The sequence below is a fragment of the Salmo salar genome, chromosome ssa22, assembly GCF_905237065.1.
Source record: "Salmo salar chromosome ssa22, Ssal_v3.1, whole genome shotgun sequence".
Lineage (NCBI taxonomy): Eukaryota > Metazoa > Chordata > Actinopteri > Salmoniformes > Salmonidae > Salmo > Salmo salar.
The window spans coordinates 13,466,832-13,492,109 of record NC_059463.1 but is presented as its reverse complement, the minus strand read 5'-3'; the positions used below and the strand labels follow the sequence as shown (position 1 = coordinate 13,492,109).

The window sequence follows — 25,278 nt, the reverse complement described above, 5'->3', positions numbered from 1 at the left end:
ATAGCCACCCTTGAGCAGAGGGCCTGAAGAATATGTGCACCAGAGAGGAGTACACATTTACCCCCCCCTCCCCCTCCCAAGGCCATTAAACTTGGAGGGAAGTCTCCACAATGGTCGATGGGGCATCTCTGCCTCAGTAGCACTAGCTACATAGCCTGTGAGAGCATTATTCACGTATGACTGGCTGTTTGTGGGATGAGCAGAGGCTGAGTAGAGGCTGAGCAGAGGCTGTGGCCGAGTGAGGAGTGTCAGCCGCGAGCCACAGGGACGGGAGAGGATGGCGCTCACATTAATTCACACCTTAAACAGTCAGCCCAGCCCAGCTCCTTCTATCTCTCTCTCTTTCCCGTCATTGACTTCCCACTTTAATGATATTACTATGCAATTTAATGTCTCTCCAGTTTTTCTGCTGTTCACCCTCCCAGCAGTCCCTGGAGTGTAGTGGGATCTATCTGTCGGGGTGGTTGCAAGCTTACCATCTTGTCTCTGATTGACTTTGCTTAGTGAGAGGGGTGCGCTCCTCGCTCTTATGGCCACAGTAGGTAACAAGGCATTATACAAGATAGATATCAATCAAATGACGCTGGAGAGCTCTGCTGAGGTTGTGTAACCAAGCAGGGTTATCCATACAATCTGTCACAAATGATGATGGAGTGGAGTAATAAGAGACGTTTTCCCAGTATCGTCTTTACAGTGAATGATTGGCTCTGGTCAGCCTCAGAGCTTAGAGCTGACTATGCATGGCCATATATCTGGCCACCAGGTTTTTTTAAATGACTGTCACATTAGCATTTAGGTTGCTATGTCAGTTAGCATTGGATATTTCGCCTGAATTTTGTCAGCGCTCTGTCTTGACATTCACATGTGATTAGGTGTGTACATTTGTGACAATTATGTTATAAAGATACCACACTGAGAGGAGTAAAACAAACAAAAATCGGATCAGCAAACTAACAATTGGCATTTTGTCAAGAATTAGACAGTCAAACCCAAAGCTCCTATTGCCATGTTCTCACAAGCGATCCGTCAGGGGAAAGAGGAGTTGTAGCTTTTTCTCCCTTTCAACCCTATTGGCATTGATGGACATTTAATAAACGTGTTCTCTCTGCAAATAGAAACCCAGACCCAGACACTTGAATAGTTGAGCTCGTGTGTCCCATTGTGTCTGACTGTGTCACTATATAGCTCCCCATTTTATCTTCCCTGGAATAGGGCTGAGCCTTTAGGACACCCTCTCATTGTATGTTTAACAAAATCAGTGGCTTGTTTTTATGGATGCCAAGGGAAGCCAGGCTTCCCCCACAAAAATTGTCCAAGAAAAAAACATAAAATAATGTATCTCAACTCTGTTTCATAATTTCCATTCAATTTGCAAGAGGCTGAATGTATCTCACTGGAGAAAACATCCGAGCGAGTGAAACATCGCCCCTCTGTCTCTGTATGTGTAGCCCATCTATCTGATGCTGTCTGGTCAAAAAGAGTATGATATTGTTGCCGCACATATCATTGAATACCAGGGAAGCCAGTGAGCATTCTCCCTTGATAAAAATATCATAGAATAATAAGCAATGAAACTTTGAGCTAAACTGAGTGAGCTCAATTGTGAATGATCCTGGCACACCAAAAAAAAAAAACGTGTCAAGGGAAGCCAGTTTGGATTTGGCTTCACACCAATCATATCAAAAGCCAAACGTCATTGACATAAAAAAAACTTGAATTGTTGCATCTCGTTGTGTTGTTGTCTAACTAGCTAGATAAAAATGGCACTTTCCTAAATTAGCCATGGATGGAGATAGAGATTTGGAATTGTGGTTTTACTTAATTATCCGTACTGGCCAATGATTATAATGGCGATCTGATCCAACCATAAGTTCATACATTGTGCCTCTGGCCTGAGAGGATGGAAGTTCAATATGTAGCTAGATGTTGTAGGCTAATGTTAGCTGGCTAATAGTTGCCCATGAAAATAAGTTAGGCTAGCGAGCATGCATTTTAGCCAGGTAGCTAGCCTAGGACAACAAAAATGAAAGGTATAGTATGACAGAGTCATAAGCCATTTCGGCAACATGAAAGAGAGGAGGATGGTTTTCGCATTTCTCTACAAGCATTTCTCTACTTTTTCTACTTACGCACACACACACACACACACACACACACACAGCACACACACACACACACACACACACACACACACACACACACACACACACACACACACACACACATATGTTTGTTTTACTATCCTTGTGGGGACCAAACAATTGATTCCCATTCAAAATCCTATTTTCCCAAACCCCTAACCGTTAACCTAACCCTAACCTTAACCCCAAACCCTAACTCCTAACCCTAATCCTAAACCCAACCCCTAAGCTTAAAATATACTTTTTCCTTGTGGGGACCGGCAAAATGTCCGCACTTCTCTTAATTTTCCTTGTTTTACCATCCTTGTGAGGACTTCTGGTCCCCACAAGGATAGTAAAACCAAAACAAACACCCAGAAATCAGTATCATGGACAGCCACATGATATTTAGCTTACCTTGATTGGACTAAATTGTTTTTAGAATCTTGGAGTTGTCACTTTAATAGACTAAGCATAGGTGATTAGATGATTTTGAAATGTTGAAGCTGAAATGTTGAAGCTGAAATGTTTCTGGAGTAGTGGAGGCAGCTCCTGTTTTCTTTGCGACTTGCGGTAACTCTTTGGGGTTCCAAATCAATAGTTGTTTAGTGGTCCAAAAATGTCGAAAACATTAACTTGATTGACCATGCTGTAGGTCATGTAACTGATTGTTACATGCAATATGCTTTGTGGACTCCACCGGACAGATGTTACTTTCCGGTTTTGTGATGAAACACAAAGGTGTGGTTGGATTTATTCAGCCACTGTGTCTTCTTATTGTCTCGGTCGTAGACCTATTTATAACGGTGGCAAGGCATATGAACTAAAAAGGTTATAAAGCAAACAATGCAATTATCACAACACATAGGTTGTAATATGGCTTTTTTCCCTGGCTTGGCTTCCCTAGTGATTTTATCGCTACTGAACAAAACCCATCAGCTGATAGCGGTCTACTCTGACATCAAAAAGAGACGAGATAAATTACATTCTGAGTAGAGGGCATTACATGCAGTAAGGTTGGGGTAAATTCGGAATTCCTGAATTTAATTCAATTCAACCTATGAATTGAAATTTTTATTTTAATTGGCCACAAGAACAAGATGCAGAAATTGAATTGAATTTGAATTAAAGGAAGTAGAATTCAATTCAAACCAATTTAAATAAATTCCACTGAGACATGAAAGATACAGTATGTATCACATTCCTGTGAAAAATATTTTGCCAAAAGCATATGCCACCTCTTACTGAATACAGATTCCATTTTAAATATCAGTTTGATTATAACTCGATGTCAAACAGTATTTTGTTTGTATTTTTGTCATGAGATGTTAGGTTGTTCCATTCTGCTTCATCCTTCCATTCTGGAGTGTTGATCTAATGCATTCTGGGAAATGTCTTTTTTATATTTAATAACATGTAAGTGAATTATGAATTATTAACCTAAAAAATAATCTTAGAATGCTTCCAGACAACTGTAATTATTTAAAACTATTTTTAGGGGGATAAGTTTCAAAAATGATATGTTTCAAGAATATTAAACAAGGTATTGGCAACCATATATTATGTCAAAATAAACATTCATAATGATGTACAGTACCAGTCAAAAATTTGGACACACCTACTCATTCAAGGGTTTTTCTTTATTTTTACTATTTTCTACATTGTAGAATAATAGTGAAGACATCAACACTATGAATAACATATATGGAATAATTTAGTAACCAAAAAAGTGTTAAACAAATCTAAATGTATTTTATATTTGTAACGGGTGTCGTAAGGAGTGGACCAAAATGCAGCGGGTAAAGTGCTCATCTTCTTATTTATTAAAGGAAAAACACTTAAACAAAACAAACGACGAAAACAGTCCAATAAGGTGCACAGACTATATTGGAAACAACCACCCACAAACACAAGTGAAAACCAACACAACTAAATATGGCCTCCAATTAGAGACAACAACAACCAGCTGCCTCTAATTGGAGGTCATTGACAAAACTATCATAGAAATAGAAAAGCTAGATAAACGCATAGAAATAGATAACCTAGAACATAAACCAAAAACCCCAAAACACACAAAACAAACACCCCCTGCCCTGACCAAACTACAATAACAAATAACCCCTTTTACTGGTCAGGATGTAACAATATTTGACATTCTTCAAGTAGCCACCCTTTGCCTTGATGACAGCTTTGCACACTCTTGGCATTCTCTCAACCAGCTTCACCTGGAATGCTTTTCGAACAATCTTGAAGAAGTTCCCACATATGCTGAGCACTTGTTGGCTGCTCTTCCTTCACTCTGCGGTCCAACTAATCCCAAACCATCTCAATTGGGTTGAGGTCGAGAGATTGTGGAGGCCAGGTCATCTGATGCAGAACTCCATCACTCTCCTTCTTGGTCAAATAGCCCTTACACAGCCTGGAGGTGTGTTGGGTCATTGACCTGTGAAAGACAAATGATAGACCCACTAAGTGCAAACCAGATGGGATGGCGTATCGCTGCAGGATGCTGTGGTAGCCATGCTGGTTAAGTGTGCCTTGAATTCTATATAAATCACTGACACTGTCACCAGCAAAGCACCCCCACACCATCACACCTCCTCCTGCTTCACGGTGGGAACTATACATGCGGAGATAATCCGTTCACCTACTATGCGTCTCACAAAGACATGGTGGTTGGAACCAAAAATCTCAAATTTGGACTCATCAGACCAAAGGACAGATTTCCACTGATCTAATGTCCATTGGTTGTGTTTCTTGGCCCAAGCAAGTCTCTTCTTATTATTGGTGTCCTTTAGTAGAGGTTTCTTTGCAGTCTCTTCTGAACAGTTGATGTTGAGATGTGTTTCTTGAACTCTGTGAAGCATTTATTTGGCTGCAATTTCTGAGGCTGGTAACTCTAATTATCTTATCCTCCGCAGCAGAGGTAACTCTGGATCTTCCTTTCCTGTGGCGGTCCTCATGAGAGCCAGTTTCATCATAGCGCTTGATGGTTTTTGCGACTGCACTTGAAGAAAGTTTTAAAGTTCTTGAAATGTTTCGCATTGACTGACCTTCATGTCTTAAAGTAAAGATGGACTGTCATTTCTCTTTGCTTATTTGAGCTGTTCTTGCCATAATATGGACTTGGTCTTTTACCAAATAAGGCTATCTTCTGTATAACACCCCTACCTTGTCACAGCACAACTGATTGGCTCAAACGCATTAAGAAAGAAAGAAATTCCATAAATCCACTTTTAACAAGGCACACCTGTTAGGTGACTACCTCATGAAGCTGGTTGAGAGAATGCCAAGATTGTGCATAGCTGTCATCAAGGCAAAGGGTGGCTACTTTGAAGAATCTCAAATGGAATATATATTTTGATTTGTTTAACACTTTTTTGGTTACTACATGATTCCATATGTGTTATTTCATAGTTTTGACATCTTCCCTATTATTCTACAATGTAGAAAATAGTCAAAATTAAGAAAAACACTTGAATGAGTGTGTCAAAACTTTTTACTGGTACTGTATGGAATAAATTATCTATCTGAATTTAAATGATTTTCATTTAATTCAATTTGACTTCCTTTAATTCAAATTCAATTCAAATTCTGCTTCCTATGGGTTGTGGCCAATTGAAATTCTATTGAAATTCAAGAATTGAATTGGAATTAAAGACCAAGTCGCAACTCAATTCAGAATTGACCCCAACCCTGCAATGCAGGTATCGAATGCACTCTGGATGAAGACTGCACTGCCGGCACTTTTTACAGGAATCTATGGCTGCCTGTCCAGGGATCATTTGCCATGGTTAATTTAGTTGGCGCTCAGAGTGGATATTTCAACCGAGTACTCACAGCACCCCCAAGAGGGAGACAAGCACCGTACAGCATCAGAACAAAGGGGCTCCTTATTCCTCTCATCATTCCGCTCTCGTGCTCCTGTAGCTATCTTTCTTGTCTCTGCTCACACTCACGCTGGAGACGATGAACACTGTCTGTCTAATTCCTCAGTGAAACAACAGCAACACACCACATGCATGCAGAGACTTGAATAGAGAATGTGTAGTGAGGGGAGCCCTGCACGTGTTTATTTTCTTTGAGTGGCTGCAGAAGTCAGGGGGTCTGCAGACTGCCGATGTGTGAATTACAGTACCTACCAACTGAAGGCTGAGCTGACAGTGACAGTTGGAGCACATTCTCTAGGTACAGGTAGACAAGCCTTCGCAGTTCCCTCACTGTACCCTCTGGCTGGCTGAATCTCATTAACTCTGGTAATCACACTGGCTTTTGTTCTGGGTTAGTGTGTTTTTACTTCCACGTGTCCATTTATTCGTTGAATTCTGCATTTGAAAAACATGGAAGATATTAGAATTTTGCACAACAATTGGAATAACCTTTTACAGTATTTTAAGCTTGGGTTTTCCCTTAACACTGCACAATGTAATGGTTGCTTTTAGTATGTGTTTTGAGGCGGTTTTATTCACACTAACAGTCGTGCATGTGTGCTGTTTTCCAGAGCCGACCATTATAACCACGCCACCGTCCACCCTGGACGTGACTGTAGGAGAGAGCATCGTGCTGCCGTGTCAGGTGACTCATGACCCGTCTCTAGAGCTCAAGTTCACCTGGTTCTTCAACGAGCAGCTGATCCACTTTGGCAACCACGGCGGATACTTTGAAAAAGTGGGCGGTGTAAGTGCATAAGCCTCCAAATATTCCCTCCCGATTCCCTCCCGGGGCCATCAAGCCACCCATTTATAATCAAAGTGTCATGTCTGAGAAATGGTGCCGTATTACCACGCTTTTACACCATGCTTGTCAGGAGCACTGCAATGCATAATGAATAGGAAGAAACACACATCTTTACTACACCGTGTTGCAGATTGCTTATATTTTATTTATGCCACTGCTCTCTCATGAAAATATGTCATTAAAGAGACATTGATTTTTCAACCCCTTCAGAAATTACATTGAGAAAGGTCAAGGGGTGAAGCTGGTGATACATTGGAACATCGATACCGTGGTTCCCTTCCTTTAGTGAGGTCATATCAAGTAGGGTATCCGCAGTGCAGAGAATGTTTGGAGAATGTGTATTTATGTGTGGTGAAAATGTGCTGCACATAGTTTATTTTAAAATCACATTTACATATTCCCCATCCTTCCCTAAAACCTACCAAGCTCAAAGCTCAGATCATATGCCCTGTTTTGCATAGGTTTCCTCTTTCATTTAAACTTTACGTTAACTACAAAACACTTAAAAGCTACTTTTTCATCTCCCCTGTCTGAAGAAGAGTGATGAAAGTCATTGTTCCAGAAGTGATTAGTAGGGGCATGTACATTACACTCTCTGGTCAGGTTGTCATGTTTTTCATTATTTTAATCGTAATAGTTTTCCTTTTACATGATAAATGACACCACCTGGAGTTACATACATTTGTATGCTGTTTTTGCCACATCCAATTTAGCTTTTGCCACATCCAATTTATGACCGGTCCTGATTCCACTCAGTACTGGGCTGATTAAATGATAGTGTGAAAGTGGGAACTGCAATTAGAAATGGAATGAAAAGAACTTGAGAACTTTACCTTTAAGCTTTGCTTGATCATTGAAATAATGAGGCCACTGTTCCACAGCTAGAATCAGCACGTGTATGAATACATTTGTGTAATAATTATAATTAAACGTAAGTGCTCTGCCCATCTCACATGTACAGGTATGCCGATAACCCTTTTAAAACATGGAAACAGATCACAGTTAAAATCCTAGAATTATAATACAATAATAGGCATACAATGACCTTGAATAGTTTATTTTTAAATATACTATTTCTGCTCACATATTATTATTTCTGCTCAAATCATCATATTTAATTTATCTTAATTACACGTTGGTAAAATGTTACTACAGTATATTAATCGTTGTGCTTGCGTATGTGTGTGTGTGCGTGCATGTGTGTGTGTCTGCGCGTGTCCATCCGTCCGTGCGTGGGTGTGTCTGCGCGTGTCCATCCGTCCGTGCGTGGGTGTGTCTGCGCGTGTCCATCCGTCCGTGCGTGTGCGTGTGTGCATGTTCATGTGTTTGTGTTGTATGTTAGCAGCATTCAGCTGGGGACATCATGATTCGCAATATCCAGCTGAGACATGCAGGGAAGTACACCTGTGCAGTGCAGACCAAGGTGGACAGCATCTCCATCGCAGCAGACCTGGTGGTCAGAGGTACTTCTCTCCGTCTATACAGGACAAGCAATATTTCATGAAAGATACCTTTATTTTGACTACCATTTATTGTTATTTAATAATAATGTAATACATGCTTATTTAGTATGATAAAGTATCATGCAATGTTAACACTTTCACAAATTCAATATGGGTTACCTTTGTAGTAGGCATTTGTCGATCTTGAAAACCTTGTAAACCCCACAGAACTGATCCCATGTTGGAAAGTCATTCTCATGTCCTTGAATGGTCATTGAAAAATAATGGTAATAGAAAATGCAGTTTGATAGGGAACAATCCCACCCACTCACTTGATTGGTTCAGTTATCCATGGCAACAACAAAGCATAGCTGTGCAGATTTTGAAGGGGTCCCATCTGTGTCTTTAAGACTGAATGAGATGGATGCTAGTTAGTAGTCTGTGTTTATTCTCCATCATCCTGGACATGCCTCTAATTAAGATGTGAAGGCATTGTACTCTGTGAGATCAGTTGAAAAGATGGTCAGATAGAGACGTATCTCTCTCTCTCTCTTTTAATCTAATTAGACAGAAAAGCTCCCTGAGGTTTCACACCAAACTGATTTCACCAGCTGTACTCCTAGTGCTGAAGGCAGACAGTGATAAGGACACCACTGCTCTGCTCTGCCTTTTTTATACTTCTCTCTCTTTCTCTCTCTCTCTCTCTCTCTCTCTCCTCACTGTCTCTCCCTCTCTCTGTCTCCCTCCCTCTATCTCTCTTCCTGCCTGGCTGTGCACCGTATCTGCAGGTCCCCCAGGCCCGCCTACCAGCATCCATGTAGAAGAAATCAGTGACACCACAGCCTCTCTCTCCTGGAGGCCCGGTCCTGATAATCACAGTCCAGTTACAACATACACTATCCAGGCCAGGACACCATTCTCCCTGGGCTGGCAGGCTGTCACCACAGGTAGGCTCTTCAAACAGCTATTGCCTCATCAAAGCGTTATATAGGGGTCTGATCTCCATTTTCTCTTCTCCGTGTGAGAGTATGGGCCTATGAGTGACTTTACATCAATTCCAAATGGCATTTGATTGTTCAGTGACAGGGTTCACTGCAGATTTACTTGACGGCAGGTGTTGTTGAAATGTGGATCCATTTCCAGAGGTCTGACTTACTGTGAATGGTGCTGTTTGATAGCATAGGAAAGAGCCCCATACGGAAGTTTGGATGGCGTTTCTAGAGCAGGCTGTAGTTATGCATGTTTGGTACTGTTCCAATTATTTTGGGGAGGAGCCTGTTAGTTTGGGGAATAAATACATATTTCATATATATATATTGATACTGCATCTTTAAATGTGTGTCACTGTACAAGGCAACATTAGTGCCCAGACCAAACAGGGACACTGAGTGAGGTCCACCTTAAGGTGTGTGTTTTGTCTTGTGCGTGTGTGAGTGAGTACACCATGTGTCCTTCTGTGTAATTAGCCCCCTGCACCTGTGGAGTGTGCTCAGTGGGCCTTTCAGCCTAGAGGACACTCTCCTGCTACCTGCTTCATTCTGAGGGGAGGGGGTTGTTTTGTTTTGTGCCAGTTCCTGAGGTGGTGGGGGGCCGCAGCCTGACAGCTACAGTAATAGACCTGAGCCCCTGGGTGGAATATGAGTTCAGAGTCCTGGCAAGCAATGCCATCGGGACCGGGGAGCCCAGTAAACCATCCAAACAAGCAAGGACTAAGGAAACATGTATGTACGGTATTCATTGAATCCCTTCAATTCTGCATGTTTTCAGTTTTTCTTATGTGCATCTTCTTGCCATTAGTTTGTCTGGTATGGTCGGAAAAAGCTATTTCAATGTCAAAGAATCTAATCCGGATGTGTTGTTATCGTGTTATCTTTGATGGCTGGGGTCGACTGAGTTGAGCAGGATTACGATTACCCTCTGTTCCCCCAGCGCCGAAGGTCACACCAGCTAATGTAAGCGGAGGTGGAGGCAGTCGCTCAGAATTAGTGATCACTTGGGAGGTAAGCAAGCCGCTCACTCCAATACTCCCTCACCCATGGAGGGGAAGCCAGAAGTCATTATTCTCTAAGGAGTCGGGCCGTTGTTTCATTAATAACAGCAGCCAGGCTTATTGTATGGCATTTCATTTTTAAGAACAGAGAGGCAATAACTGCTGCTGTCTCCCTGGAGGAGAGAAAAATGCCTTTGAGGTTTTAATAAGCTAATTAAACAGAATGATTCTTCACATAGTCACAAGCAACTTTTTCAAAGATTGTGCTTTCCTATCTTTTTGAGTCTTACCGTTCTTCTCAATCCCGTACAAGCGTTTTTTTTTTTTTTTTTAAACAATGTTGCCAATTTTCAAAACAAAGTTCAATAGACACAGAACTCTGTGGCCTTTTGCAAAACAGTAAATGCTTTTTCAAAAATGTAGTTGCCCTTAAAACATAAATACATTCATCAGAACTAAATGATACTGTCAAAATTGTAAATACGTTCATCAAAAGAACATGAATGCCTGCAAAAAGATTAATGCAACCATACTTATGTCTTGAAGTCAGGCAGACAAAACAGAAAGTTAGTTGGTCTTTTAAAAATCCCAGGAGATCAATACATTTTCTTTGCAGTCACTAGATAATGATGATCAAAATTGGAAGTACAACTATCCAAAAGTGCAGAATTATGGGCAATTACTCTCCATGTATGCATATTTCATCAAACAATTTCATACACATCAAATCAAATTAAGAAAGAAAAGTACATTGAGTGACGGATGCGTTCATCGGTATCATGACAGTACAATTCCATGTATTCAATACATAGACTGCTTTGCTCATAGTTTTGTAAACTTTCCATCGGTGCACAGAAACACAATCCACAATAGAAACGAGGAAAGGTGAATACAATGGTGGAGATGACTTTAGAGGAACATAAAGTTACTTAGAAGTAACCCAACTTCATTCTCTGGATCTCTGCATGTCCACAATATTGTAAAAAAATATCTCAGTCAGGGACTCAACTTATTGTTGAGAGTTAGAATAATAGAGTACTACACAAGGTGGAATTAAAACATTTGGTGTGCATCAGCAGTCAACAAATTAGCCTGTGTTAGAAAGGTAAATTAGTCTAGTGGCCAGTTATCTAAACTTGTAGTAAGCATGATCGAATTACCGACCAGGGTAATCATCAGTCATCATATTAAAAACTGCAAACATTTGCCTCCACCCTATGGCAAAATGTTTAGAACTGCAGTAAATTAGCTGTAAAACTGCAAATATTTCTCTGTACCCCATGGCAAACTGTGCAGAATTGCATGAAATTAGTTATAAAAGGGCAAAATCTTCTCTCCATCCCATGGCAAAATGTATAGAATTGCAGCAAACTTGCTTTAAAAATGGCAACATTTTCTCTACTCCCCATGGCAAAATGTGCAGAATTACAGGTGATTGCAACTTTTAAATAATAGTCTTTTTCTCTCACATGTCACGAGGGGGGCAGACCCACAAGCCACTGCGGGCCATCATGACGAGTTACATTTTTTGGTGGCCCCCACCCCCATCAAAGTTGCCTTCCCTGGCCTAGATCTTTCCCTATATTGTAATGTACATGGTATATCACTGATGGGGTGATTTGGAATTTTGTGCAGTAGTATTTACTGATTGTGTATTCACTGATTATAATTATATTTAATGTTTTGCAAAAGGTGGGCTAAGATATGCAAGTCAGGTACTAAGGCAAGAAAATGATCGGAAGTTCTGTAAATGTATTTGAGCATTTGATCATTGCTGTTCTGCTATAGATACGTTTCAAAACAGATTCAAAAATTGCTTGTACGCGATTGAGAAAATAGGTGATTAGCCCTGCTTGAAAATCATCCACTGCTGTGAAAGTTTTGCAAATTGACTAGTGAATGTTAATGAGTTCAATTACAGTCTAACGTTGCCTTAACAAAGTTTCAATACAGCCTTGATTGGAGTTACTTCAGACTAGAAGTACAATGGACTAAATTATTTCAATGTGTTACACAATGATTTGAAAATGTAAGCTGTCTGTCTACATACTACTTTTCCAAAGCAGTGGCGGTCGGTGCCATTTAAGATGAGGGAGGACGATTCATTTTCTTATTTCTATTACAGTATATTGGATGACTATCATTCATATTCCATTCACCCAACTCAATGTAACATCGATAGGTTTAGGCTACTACATGATACCAACATTTTCCCTATACCCTATCATGAGGTTGCTAGCTTACAACCTAGCCTATGAATGAAAGTCTGCAATGTAGGTCAAGAGAAAATTTTAAAAATCAAATCTCTTGCCTGCATCTAGCTGATATAGGGTGTAATCATTAGTCCAACAGTTGCAAACAAGAGTTTCTATTGGACAAATTCAGGTCTGTTTATCCCTGATTCATTACAATTGCTTCTGTTTAAGAAATGGTTTTCAACAGAATCGGTGGAGTGAATACACCCCTAATCACACTCAAACACAGTTCACTTTCATAGCAGCCACATAGAAACAGCATGAATGATCCCTTTGATCATAGTATTCCTTCTCGTATCTACGCGCTCTCCTCCTCTCAGCTTTTCCCTTTGCTTGTGGACTTCAGTGTACAACACATCAGCATTCTGTGACCAGGCGAAAAAACCTTTCCTAGCCAAACCTTCATATCATAACCGCTAACTGCTATACACGCCTACATCATTGTCATCATATAAACATCATAGTCAGCATAGCTACTCGAACTAACTAGAACATGCAATACAGTGTACAGTCAGCAACAAGCAGTTTAGAAGTTACACCGGTGGGCCCCGGTGGCAATAAATTAATACAACCAAAAGCTTACCTTGACTTGGAAGAGTTCCAGTGTTGGATAGCCATAGCCAGCTAGCATAGCAGCCCTCTCTGTTTGAGCCGGGTGTTTGAGTAGACTAAACTAGCTAGCTGCATTCTCTAGCTGAGTAAGTGAAAGTGAAAAAAATACAACAAAATATAGCTCTCTCTCTCTCTCTCTCGCTTGCTTCGCCTTTATTTTTGAAGAAATTAATTTGTTCAAAACTGTTCAATTACTGTCTTTCTCTCTCTTTGAGTCAACTACTCACCACATTTTATGCAGTGCTAGCTAGCTGTAGCTTTCAGTACTAGATTCATTACTCTGATCCTTTCATTGGGTGGACAACATGTCAGTTCATGCTGCAAGAGCTCTGATAGGTTGGCGGACGTCATCTGGAAGTTGTCATAATTACTGTGTAAGTCTATGGAAGGTGGGTGAGAACCACAAGCCTCCTAGGTATTGTATTGAAGTCAATGTACCCAGAGGAGGACGGAAACTAGCTGTCCTCCGGCTACACCATGGTGCTAACCTACAGAGTGCTGCTGAGGCTACTGTAGACCTTCATTGCCAAACAGAGTGTTTAAATCATTTATTTGGTGACATATGAATATATTTAGTATAGTTTTATTTAAAGAGGATAACTTTTTTAATGTTTCACTATTTACATTTTTATGAAATTCACTGAGGAGGATGGTCCTCCCCTTCCTCTTCTGAGAAGCCTCCACTGTTCCCAACTATTATAAAATAGAATGCCCTTTATATAACCAACACTCTTTGGGGAGTGTTGACTTGCACAATAAAAGTCAGTCCCCATAAATATATGAAATATGATGTGCTTTCAGTCTTAACAATAGCTAGGTGGCGGTATCATGCTGAGGGCGCTTTATTATTGATGGACGTGGGTGTTCACTACTTGTGCACCAGTTTCAATGTGTGTGTGTGTATGTGTGTGCGTGAATGTGTATGTTTTCTTCTAGCCTGTTCCTGAGGAGCTGCAGAACGGGGGAGGGTTTGGCTATGTGGTGGCCTTCAGACCGTACGGCGCCACAGGCTGGATGCAGGCCGCAGTGCCCTCATCGGAAGCCTCCAAATATGTCTTCAAGAACGAGAGCATCCAGCCCTTCTCCCCCTTCCAAGTGAAGGTTGGAGTGTACAACAACGAAGGGGAAGGCCCTTTCGGACCCGTCATCACCATCTACTCTGCAGAGGAAGGTTGGTAAAAAATGAAGTCATGTCAGAGGAGCGGCAGTGCTTCCTGGGCCTCAGTTCACACATAGCGTTTAAAAGCCAATGGAGAGATGTCTCTGGATAGTTTATTCCCGGTCAATACAGTGATCTTGCTGCCCATGCTCTCCTATCTGCAGATGGTTGGTTCCCACTACTGCTGGTTCTGGTTCTCTCTGTACTTCTGATGAAAGAGATGGACCCACTTTAAGAGTCATCAAAGCCTGCCATTACTTTTAAACTCATTCAAATAATTTTTACATTTCACCCAGAGCCTGGCAGAGCGCCCACCAGGATCCGAGCCAAGAGTCTGTCTGCGTCTGAGATTGAGGTTTCATGGAAAGCCCTGCCTTGGAACACCAGCAAGAGAAGAGTCCTAGGCTATGAGGTTAGTCAAGTTTTTTTCCTGTTTCCCTCTACCTATTTGTGTGTCAAAGTGTTTACTTGCATGAGTAAAGGCATGTGTGTGTCTGTGTGTGTAGTCGTGAGCATGTGCATGTGTGTGTGCATGTGTGTAGCAACTAATGCTGTACGATCTTGTTCCATTCTATTATTGATGAGTGTTGCTAGCTCATGCACATTGGGCATCTCAGATGTAATAGGTTGTTATGTGTAATGGTCCAGCCAGGTCCCCTGTCTGTTGAGTTGTGTTTCTCTTGTTGCTGTGCTAAGTGCTGTTACTAACTACACTGATTAGTCTAACAGTCTAGTGATGCAATGCACCAGGGGACAGAATGTTTAGCCTATAATCCACACTGTACTGTAGGCTAAAATTGTGGCTTTGAGCTCAGTTAGTTGATTCCAATCCTTAGTCAGCTCACTATTGACATTCAGTATTGGAAAAAATATATATTTTCATCCATGGGATGCATAAAGTACTGGAATTATGAATTGTTGACCATTTAAAGTAAACAGGGAAGTGGGGCCTGAGCAAACAGTTCCTGTGAGGGAAGACAAATTATATTTGTGCTGTCAACCGTGCCAGCTATTTCAGCCTGGACACTCGGGTGACAAAGAAAATCTGTTATCATTCAACTTGACAGCTGGGACATTTTACACATTGTGATTTCTCTTTGACCACGCCATTTAAACACTCCCTCACTTCGAGAGCTAAGTAACCAGAACCAAGGCACCTTATCCATGGAAAGACGAGAATATATGAGGTGACACCATACAATGAAATGCTGTTTTTATACCAATTCACTGCAGTTCCAGTTTACAGTTCGTGGACAGCGTCTACCAAAAACAGGTTTTTACAATGTTCTCACAAATTAGTGTCTGCATTAATGTCCCTGGTTATCCTCTTTCTATATGGTCTCAGTTGAGGTACTGGGAGAAGAGAGAGAAGGAGGAGGCAGCCAGTGTGCAGAGAACGGTAGGCAACCAGACATCAGCCATTATCCGAGGGGTGAGAGGAAGCAACACCTACTACGTCACAGTGAGAGCGTACAACACGGCCGGGGCTGGGCTTCCTAGTGTTACTGTCAATGTCACCACCAAGAAACCACGTAAGCATCTACCCTGCTTTTGGTGCGAGCGGTTGTTTCCATTGACTTATTGGAGATCATGTGATCTTCATCCTCATGTATTTGTGTCCCTCAGCGCCCAGCCAGCCCCCGGCGAAAGTCATGTGGAACACATTGAATTCCAAGATAATCCTGAACTGGGAGCAGGTCAAAGCCCTGGAGAACGAGTCAGAGGTCACTGGCTACAAAGTAAGGAAGCACTGACTGCATGGATTTAGTTAGAAATAGTGGCCGTTGTCATGGTTTCTCCTGGGTGACCTTCTACCTGTGTGGTCCATCCCTAGGTGCTCTACAAGCGTAACCGACATAGCCGTCCTAGTGTCATGGAAACCAACACAACGTCGGTGGAGCTCTCCCTGCCGATGGATGAGGAGTACTTCATCCAGATCAAACCATTTGGGGAGGGAGGAGAGGGGAGCAGTAGCAGACAGATCACAATCCCCAGAATACCAGGTCAGTCTCTAGTGGACTGCTTCCTCATACTTCATTCATCTCAATGGCGTTGCTATAGCTATTGCCAGTACTGCTTTATTGTCTTGACTACGGACTGGAGTTTTTATGGCCCTAGTCATGTCTTCAAAAGGAACAGATAGAGTAAGGATTATCTATAAAAATGAATAGTGCCAGGATTTAATCCCGGACTTTTGTATTCAGAATTGCGTGTAAATATGCCCAAGGTTTGATCATCAAAGCATTTAATAGCACAAAAGCCTTCAACAAGGATTTGCCAACCAGGCTGCTTGTCATTTTCCGCATAAACAGACAGACTATCAAAGCCCATTCCTTTTCATGTTTTTCAGGTCCCAATGCAATTGGCTCGGCGACCAAGGTCTCTACTTTATCAGCCCTCAGTACAATAGCACTGTCTTTCACAGCGCGGACATCGTTATGACAAACCGCTACCAGCGAACATTGCATCTGATGTGGAGGCAACTTGACAACGGAACAGGAACACCAACCACCCAGTCTGGTGTAACTAGATCCATTCATTTAGATTTTAGAGGCAGGAGGATGAGCAACATTGGAAAACAAAGTCACTGAGATGAGAGGGAGAGAAAGGGCCTCGCTTCAGCACCCCGTCCACCGGCGAGAACAGGAAATCGACCGATGTCTTGACTCTGTTGTTACCAAAGCAGCTTTCATTAAAAAAAAGAAAAATGTCTTATATGCATCTTTTGTATGACATGTCTAGCTTTTATAGATTTCTTTTGAAACCAATTCATAATTGGTCTGGGCTTTTTATAAAAGGCAAGGTTGAGGTGAGTTCAGTGCATGGTGCGTACCTACATACAGATCTGACCGTTTTAGAATTTGATAAGTTTTCAGTTTGTTGGAAAGAGCACTTTTGTCGTCTGAAGTGAATAGCATTTTTTGGTCAAAGAAAACAATCTGTTACTGTGGTTTCATGTCAAACAAAGACCATAGTTCAGTCTTAGAAATGTATGAATTTTTACCACCATCTAGACAGATATGTTGAGTATATTGCTTTATAACTATTTTTTTATTACTCCATAAAACATTGCACTGAAGCCTGATGAAAAATGAGACTTGATAGAAATGTGACAAACTATGTTAAAGGATGAGAGGGACTTTATTGTCCCTTGCTGGTTTGGAGTCCCATCTTCCATAGGTTTCTCTGCCTTGGCCATTTAATTGCGCTGGCTGTCTGTCTCATCCGCTCATCATCCTACTCATCCTCTCAGTTACATTAGCCGTGTGTCAACTCTAAAGCTATTCTATTCTTTGCCTTGTGTGTGCCTCATCATATCTTCGAAATCCTCAGGTCCTTAAAGAGCCTTAACTTATCTATCAACAACTATTATAAACATAGATGTATGTTGTTATGCAGCTGCTGTATGATGTGTAGCTACACTCTGCTGTATGATGTGTAGCTACACTCTGCTGTATGATGTGTAGCTACACTCTGCATTAATAGACAGGTTATTACCATCCCGTGTATAATCCTACAGTCATTCTTAGGGCCAGGAGTTTTTTCCTGGTCAGGTTATGTGGTCGGGAAAATCTCCTTGTCCTTGTCATATATTATAGTTAGGGCCAGGGGGGTTTTCTGTCCATGTGACCTGACCTGGAAAAGCTCTTTATGAAGGAGAATTGTGTTTCAACAGTGTAGTGCTGTTCAGCGTGGTTTAAATGTAAGGTGGAAAGCCTGGGACATTTTAGTAGGTCCACTGACTGCTTCCCTACTAAAATATAAATGCTACTGACAAGTTTTCCTTTCCCATAGTCTTCTGATGCCATGTGATACTGGTACAGTACAGTACAGTACAGTACAGTACGGTACAATACAGTCCCATACATATGTAGCTTGTAATCCAGTGAAAAAGTAAAAAGTACAGGTAGTTTGTAGTACTTTCGAGGGGAAGTTTAGGCAGACTAATGGGTCTGACTCAGAATCATGCATCGAGAAATGTGTAATATACTTTTTTGTACACTTCAGATCATTTATATGAAATAAAAACCTTTCTAAAGAGCTGATTAACCTGGTTTTTATGTAATAACAAATGTTTCATACAGTAGCTAAATGTCGCTCAGCATGACTGTATTTGCCCTTCTTTTCTGTCCATTTGCTAACTGACTGAATGGCTTGAGACCATGCAAAGAGATAGCAGGTTTGTGTATCTGTACCCATACAAGTCAAACCACTTTTATGTCTGTGCTTCTGTCTCAAACAGCTGTACTCCTGTAGGCCTACACACTTTGGGATTTACCGGTACTACCACCCATTTACTCCATGTGAAGTTCTGTTTTTTGCTGTTGTTGGTTGTTTATACTGTGTTAATGAATAAAGTTTATTGATTTATATAAGTGAGTGAAATTCAATGGACTTATTTCTTAATGCTTATTACTTGTAATCAGAATTAATTATCTTGTAATTCATATTACATCCAGTAGGCGGTGCAGCAAGCTTAATTTCATGGTCAGGGAGCAAGTGTAGATTCAGACTTAAGAAATGTATGCCTTTCCTACACACACCTTTCCTTCTCAGTAGTTGGATTCAGGACCTTATGCTGGTGCATAACAGGCTTTACAGGCGTGGTCCCCTTGCGCACGCTGAATAAATGTAATTCAACCACTGAAAACCCTCCCACTTGCTGACCAACAGATTTTCTAGTGGAGTTTTCACTCAATACAATTTTCAGTACATTTATCTAAAGCAATCCCTTTAAATTTACCATATGATACTGGAACAGTACGGTACAATAATTATACTTTTCTTGACAGACACTAGAATATATGGACAGAACAGTTCAGAATATTTGGGATCAATGAAAGAAAGCCATGTAAATATGAAATGAAAAGCTATGCATATTTGTCTCCTTTTCAGTACCAATTAGTAGATTTAAAAATACTCTGATCTTGTGTATTATTTAGGGTTAGGAAAGCATTTCTGAATAATTTTTAAAAATGTTTTAATGGTTTGAAGAGCCTTTATGGTGAATCAAAAATACAATGGTTTGATACATCCTTAAAGTTGCAATATTCAACTGTTCAATCGATGAAATATTGGAAGATAGGGGTGGAACAGTAGTCCTATAAAACTACCCTTTGTGTAGTAATACCCTCAGAGTATTGTTACACAACACGGGCATAGGGCTGTTATGGTGAACATATTACAGCCACACTGGCTGTCAAGAGTCATGACCACAATCAAATTTCACGTGACCGTTTAGTCATGGTAACTACGCTTCTCCAAGCTCTGATGCTGCTGATGGTCATTAGTAGCCTACCAGACTTGCTAACTGCCTGGTACTCAGCACTCTATTGTCCCTCTAATCACTCTGACGTCAATGCAAATGTAATCGAAAATCTAATCAAACACTTCATGAGAGCTCATGTTGCGCAACATTTCTATAGGCTTGGCAACTGCATGAGAAAACAGAGTTTTGATGGCCTCTATTAAAAAGAGGAGGATCCCATCAGCTTTCTATAGGCTAGGCCTACTATATTTATTTCTCAACTTTTCTAATATTAGGCACATTGCTTCTCTTTACAACAGGAGTATAGCCTACCTGGCTGGCATAAAAATTAACCACGGGAAAAGCATAGATGACATGTTTTTTTTCCCCTGCCCCTGTTTTCGAGACAGGTGCATGATAATGGTCCATTCTAAATCAAAACGAATTTCACCCATATTGTTTAGTATATGTAAAGATAAGATTAAATCCAGAATAGTCTGATCGGTGACAATGTTAGCCTATCACTTGTGAATTATATATTATCACTGTGAATTATGCCCAGCTTGTGTGCAGTAAGGCAAGAAACAGCGCCTGCCTTTTAAAAAAAATTAATTAAAATCATGTAGCCTAGCCCATAGGCCTATATGTTTTGATAAGGTTTGTATAACAACTAAAGTGGCAAAATAACTTAAAATTAAGCACATTAATCCGCATTACAACTGGTGTAGAGCCTTACTGGCATACATAAGTGGCGCGTGAGATTCAAGTTTGGGGAAGTTAATGTTCACCATAAAAATGCACCTTTATAATAAAGCATCACATGCATAATTGCATTTGCGGTCACTTTTGAGAATGGCGTTTTCCGCTAATTTATTGCATTTTGGAACGTTGGCCCTACTGCCATGTGCGCCTTGCTGCGCTTATAATGTGAAGAAACAACCAACTGTGCTATTTCTTCTTTTTTTCTCATTGTTTGTAACTTATTTTGTACATAATGCTGCTGCTACTGTCTTTTATGACCGAAAAGAGCTTCTGGACATCAGAACAGCGATTACTCACCTCGAATTAGACACGCATTTTTTCTTTAATGAGTTCAATTCGCCGACGAGTAGGTAAACCACCACTACAATCCATATTATTGGCCAACAAGCAATCATTGGAAAACAACTGGACGATCTACGATTAAGACTATCCTACCAACAGGACATTAAACTGTAATATCTTATGTTTCACCAAGACGTGGCTAAACTACGACACGGATAATATAGAGCTGTCAGGTTGGTGGGTGTAGCTGGTGTATAAAGTCAGGCGCAGGACAGCAGAGATGAGTGAAACAACGCACTTTACTCGACAGCACAAAGTAAACAATTTACAAAGTGCAAAAAGAAAGGTTGCCACAAAGCATGGGTGATAAACAGCACCAAGTACAAACCAGCCGGAACATACCGACCTGAACAAATAACAATCACACACAAAGACATGGGAGAAACAGAGGGTTAAATACATGACCAGTAATTGGGAAATGAAAACCAGGTGTGTGGGAAAACGAGACAAAACAAATGGAAAATGACAAATGTATCGGCGATGGCTAGAAGACCGGTGACGTCGACCGCTGAACACCACCCGAACAAGGAGAGGCATCAACTTCGGCCGAAGTCGTGACAAGAGCTGGCTGGCATGTCCATGCATCAGCAGGAAAGAGCAGCTATGTCTGGGAAGACGAGGGGGGAGGTGTGTCTATTTGTCAATAACTTCTGGTGTGCGATGTCTAATATTAAAGAAGTCTCGAGGTATTGCTTGCATGATAAGCTGTAGACCACACCAGGAGAGTTCTCATCCATATTTTTCGTAGCCATCTATTTACCACCGATGCTGGCACTAAGACCGTACTCAACGAGCTGCATAATGCCATAAGCAAACAAGAAAATGCTCATCTAGAAGTGGCGCTCCTAGTGGCCGGGGACTTTAATGCTGGCAAACTTAAATCAATTTTACCTCATTTCTAGCAGCAAGTCACATGTGCAATTAGAGGAAAAAACACTCTAGACCACCTTTACACCACACACAGAGTCGCATACAAAGCTTTCCCTCACCCACCATTTGGCAAATCTAACCATAATTCTATCCTCCTGATTCCTGCTTATGAGCAAAAACTAAAGCAGGAAGTACCAGTGACTCGCTCAATTTGGAAGATGATGCTCAATTCGGTCAGATGACGCGGATGCTATGCTAAAGAACTGTTTTGCTAACACAGACTGGAATATGTTCCGGGATTCATCCAATGGCATTAAGGAGTATACCACCTCAGTCATCGGCCTCATCAATAATTCACCGGCTTCATCAAACAGTGACCGATGTACATATCCCAACCAGAAGCCATGGATTACAGGCAACATCCGCACCGAGCTAAAGGCTATAGCGTCCGCTTTCAAGGAGCGGGACACTAATCCGGACGCTTATAAGAAATCCCGCTATGCCTTCAGACGAACCATCAAACAGCCTAAGCGTCAATACAGTACAAAGGTTGAATCCTACCACACTGGCCCTGATGCTCGTTGGATATGGCAGGGCTTGAAAACTATTATGGACTTCAAAGGGAAACTCAGCCATGAGCTGCCCATGACGCGAGCCTACCAGACAAGCTAAATGCCTTTTATTCTCGCTTCGAGGGATGCAACACTGAAGCATGCATGACAGCACCAGCTGTTCCGGATGACTGTGTGATCACGCTCTCCATAGCCAATGTGAGCAAGACCTTTAGACAGGTCAACATTCACAAACCCGCAGGGCCTGATGGAATACCAGGACGTGTACTAAAAGCATGCGTGGACTAACTGGCAAGTGTCTTCACTGACATTTTCATCCTCTCCTTGACCTAGTCTGTAATACCTACATGTTTCTGACCACCACAGTCCCTGTGCCCAAGAAAGCGAAGGTAACCTGCCTAAATGATTTCCTCCCTGTAGCACTCACGTCGGTAGCCATGAAGTGCTTTGAAAAGCTGGTCATGGCTCACATCAACACCATCATGCCAGAAACCCTAGCCCCAATCCAATTCGCATACAACAGATGATGCAATCGACAGCACTCCACAATGCCCTTACTCAGCTGAACAAAAGGAACACCTATGTGAGAATGCTGTTAACTGACTACAGCTCAGCGTTCGACACCATAGTACCCACAAAGCTCATTACTAGGCTAAAGACCCTGGGACTAAACACTTCCCTCTGCAACTGGATCCTGGACTTCCTGATGGGCCGCCCCCAGGTGGTAAGAGTAGGCAACAACACATCTGTCAAGCTGATCCTCAACACTTGGCCCCATCAGGGGTGCATGGTCAGTCCCCTCCTGTATTCCCTCTTCACCCATGACTGCGTGGCCAAGCACAACTCCAACACCATCATTATGTTTTCTGACGACAACGGTGGTAGGACTGATCATCGACAATGAGGAGACAGCCTATCTCTATAGGTCAGAGGTCAGAGACCTGGCATTGTGGTGCCAGGACAACAACCTCTCCCTCAATGTGAGCAAGACAAAGGAGCTGATCGTGGACTATAGGAAAAGGAGGCCAGAACAGGCCCCCTATTAACATCGACAGGGCTGAAGTGGAGCGGGTCGAGAGTTTCAAGTTCCTTGGTGTCCACATCACCAACAAACTATCATGGTCCAAACACACCAAGACAGTTGTGAAGAGGACATGACAACACCTTTTCCACCTCAGGAGACTGAAAAGATTTTGCATGGATCCCCAGATCCTCAAAAAGTTATACAGCTGCACCATCGAGAGCATCCTGACCGGTCGCCTGGTATGGCAACTGCTCTGCATCTGACCGTAAGGCGCTACAGAGGGTGATGCGTATGGCCCAGTACATCACTGGGGTCGAGCTTCCTGCCATCCAGGACCTACAGTATATTATCAAGGCACAAGGCAGACCGAGATGCAGACACAGGAGGCAGATGGTTGGAGTCTTAGAATGTTTAATAATCCAAAGGGGTATGCAAGAGAATGGTCATGGACAGGCAAAAAAGTCAAAACCAGATCAGAGTCCAGGAGGTACAGAGTGGCAGACAGGCTCGTGGTCAAGGAAGGCAGAATGGTCAGACAGGCGGGTGCAGAGTCCAGGAACAGGCAAGGGTCAAAACCGGGAGGACTAGAAAAAGGAGAATAACAAAAAGGAGTACGGGAAAAACACGCTGGTTGACTTGACTAAACATACAAGACAAACTGGCACAGAGAGACAGGGAACACAGGGATAAATACACGGAAGAAAATAAGCGACACCTGGAGGGGGTGGAGACAATCACAGGAATAGGTGAAACAGATCAGGGCGTGGCAGTATATACTCTGCGGTGTCAGAGGAAGGCCCAAAAAATTGTCAAAGACTCCAATCACCCAAGTCATAGACTGTTCTCTCTGCTACCACACGGCAAGCGGTACCGGAGCACCAGGTCTAGGACCAAAAGGCTCCTTAACAGCTTCTACCCCCAAGCCATAAGACTACTGAACAATTAATCAAATGGCCACCCCGACTATTTCATTGACCCCCCCCCCCCCCTTTTAACACTGCTGCTACTTGCTGTTTATTATCTATGCACAATCACTCAACTACCTCAACTAACCTGTCCCCCCTTTATGTAGCCTCATTATTGTTATGTAATTTTCTTTTTCATTTGATTACATTTTATTACTTTAGTTTACTTAGTAAATCTTTTCTTAACTCTATTTCTTGAACTGCATTGTTGGTTAAGGGCTTGTAAATAAGCCTTTCATTGTAAAGTCTACACCTGTTGTATTTGGGGCGCATCTGACAAAAACAATTTCATTTGATTTGATTAAAAGTTTATCAACATTTTAAGTTAAATGTTTTGACATGTTGCATCAGCCTCATTGATTTTAAACTGTGGGGTCTATCCCATCCCACAACTGTCCCAGACTATATGGAATATTTCTTTCTCCAGGCAGAAGAACAACAGAATATGTCAACTTTTGTACTATGGGGGAGAGTAGATTGACATAGGCTAGTGCTTTTGCTGTTTGTTAGGCCTACTCATCTTGTAGGCTGATCCAACATCTTCAATATGCGTCTCGGAATTCGATAAGAACGCACGCCCCAATGTGTCTGTCTTGACTTGTATCCTGTGAGAAGGACCCCCGAGATTGCCTGTGAGAAGGACCCGATCACGTGACGGGCATTGGCTAATAAGAATTGAGATATCTGAGAGAGCCATGTGAGTGAGAGGTGCTACGTCATGCCGCCTTGGAATGTATAAAAAAAATTATATATAGCCCAACGTTTTTATCACTAGTAAAGTTGCATAAATAACTCTAAATTAAGCATACAGTATAGGAGGACCTGTGTCTTTGTTAACCGCTCAACACAGAATAGCCACATGTGTGCACTCCCTCGTTTGGAGAAAATATCCTTTCTTTTTTATTCAGCTTTGTTCATTTGTATTATTCATACTATAAAATACTACAAAATAATGCCAAATCTTTACTGCTAAAGGAACTAATGTAGCCCACAGCAATATGGTATAGCCAGATTAGGGCCTAACATTAGGACAACTCAGAGTATGCTATTCTGTTCTTCTGAAATAGACCACATTTTCTTCATATCATGTTTCTTTAGACCTGTCTAAAATAAATCATGGATTTATTGTGATGTTGTATGCTTAATTAAATGGATTTATTATACTTTTTTAAATGTAGAT

General features: G+C 41.6%; 1 protein-coding gene across 4 annotated transcripts in view; it reads left to right on the top strand.

The window, feature by feature from the left end:
* cntn4 (contactin 4) overlaps window positions 1-18,695 on the top strand; it is a 170,357-nt gene extending 151,662 nt beyond the window's left edge. For 3 of the 4 annotated variants that reach the window (XM_014166356.2, XM_014166357.2, XM_045705379.1), the window contains 11 exons: window positions 6,622-6,797; window positions 8,200-8,320; window positions 9,088-9,246; window positions 9,871-10,020; window positions 10,229-10,299; window positions 14,093-14,327; window positions 14,612-14,727; window positions 15,661-15,847; window positions 15,942-16,054; window positions 16,150-16,318; window positions 16,666-18,695. In XM_014166356.2, coding sequence (XP_014021831.1) covers window positions 6,622-6,797; window positions 8,200-8,320; window positions 9,088-9,246; window positions 9,871-10,020; window positions 10,229-10,299; window positions 14,093-14,327; window positions 14,612-14,727; window positions 15,661-15,847; window positions 15,942-16,054; window positions 16,150-16,318; window positions 16,666-16,757 — 1,589 coding nt within the window. In that variant the 3' untranslated portion in view covers window positions 16,758-18,695. The remainder of the gene's footprint in view (window positions 1-6,621; window positions 6,798-8,199; window positions 8,321-9,087; window positions 9,247-9,870; window positions 10,021-10,228; window positions 10,300-14,092; window positions 14,328-14,611; window positions 14,728-15,660; window positions 15,848-15,941; window positions 16,055-16,149; window positions 16,319-16,665) is intronic. The other variant, XM_014166358.2, reaches the window with a different exon arrangement.
* Window positions 18,696-25,278: the final 6,583 nt, after the last annotated feature.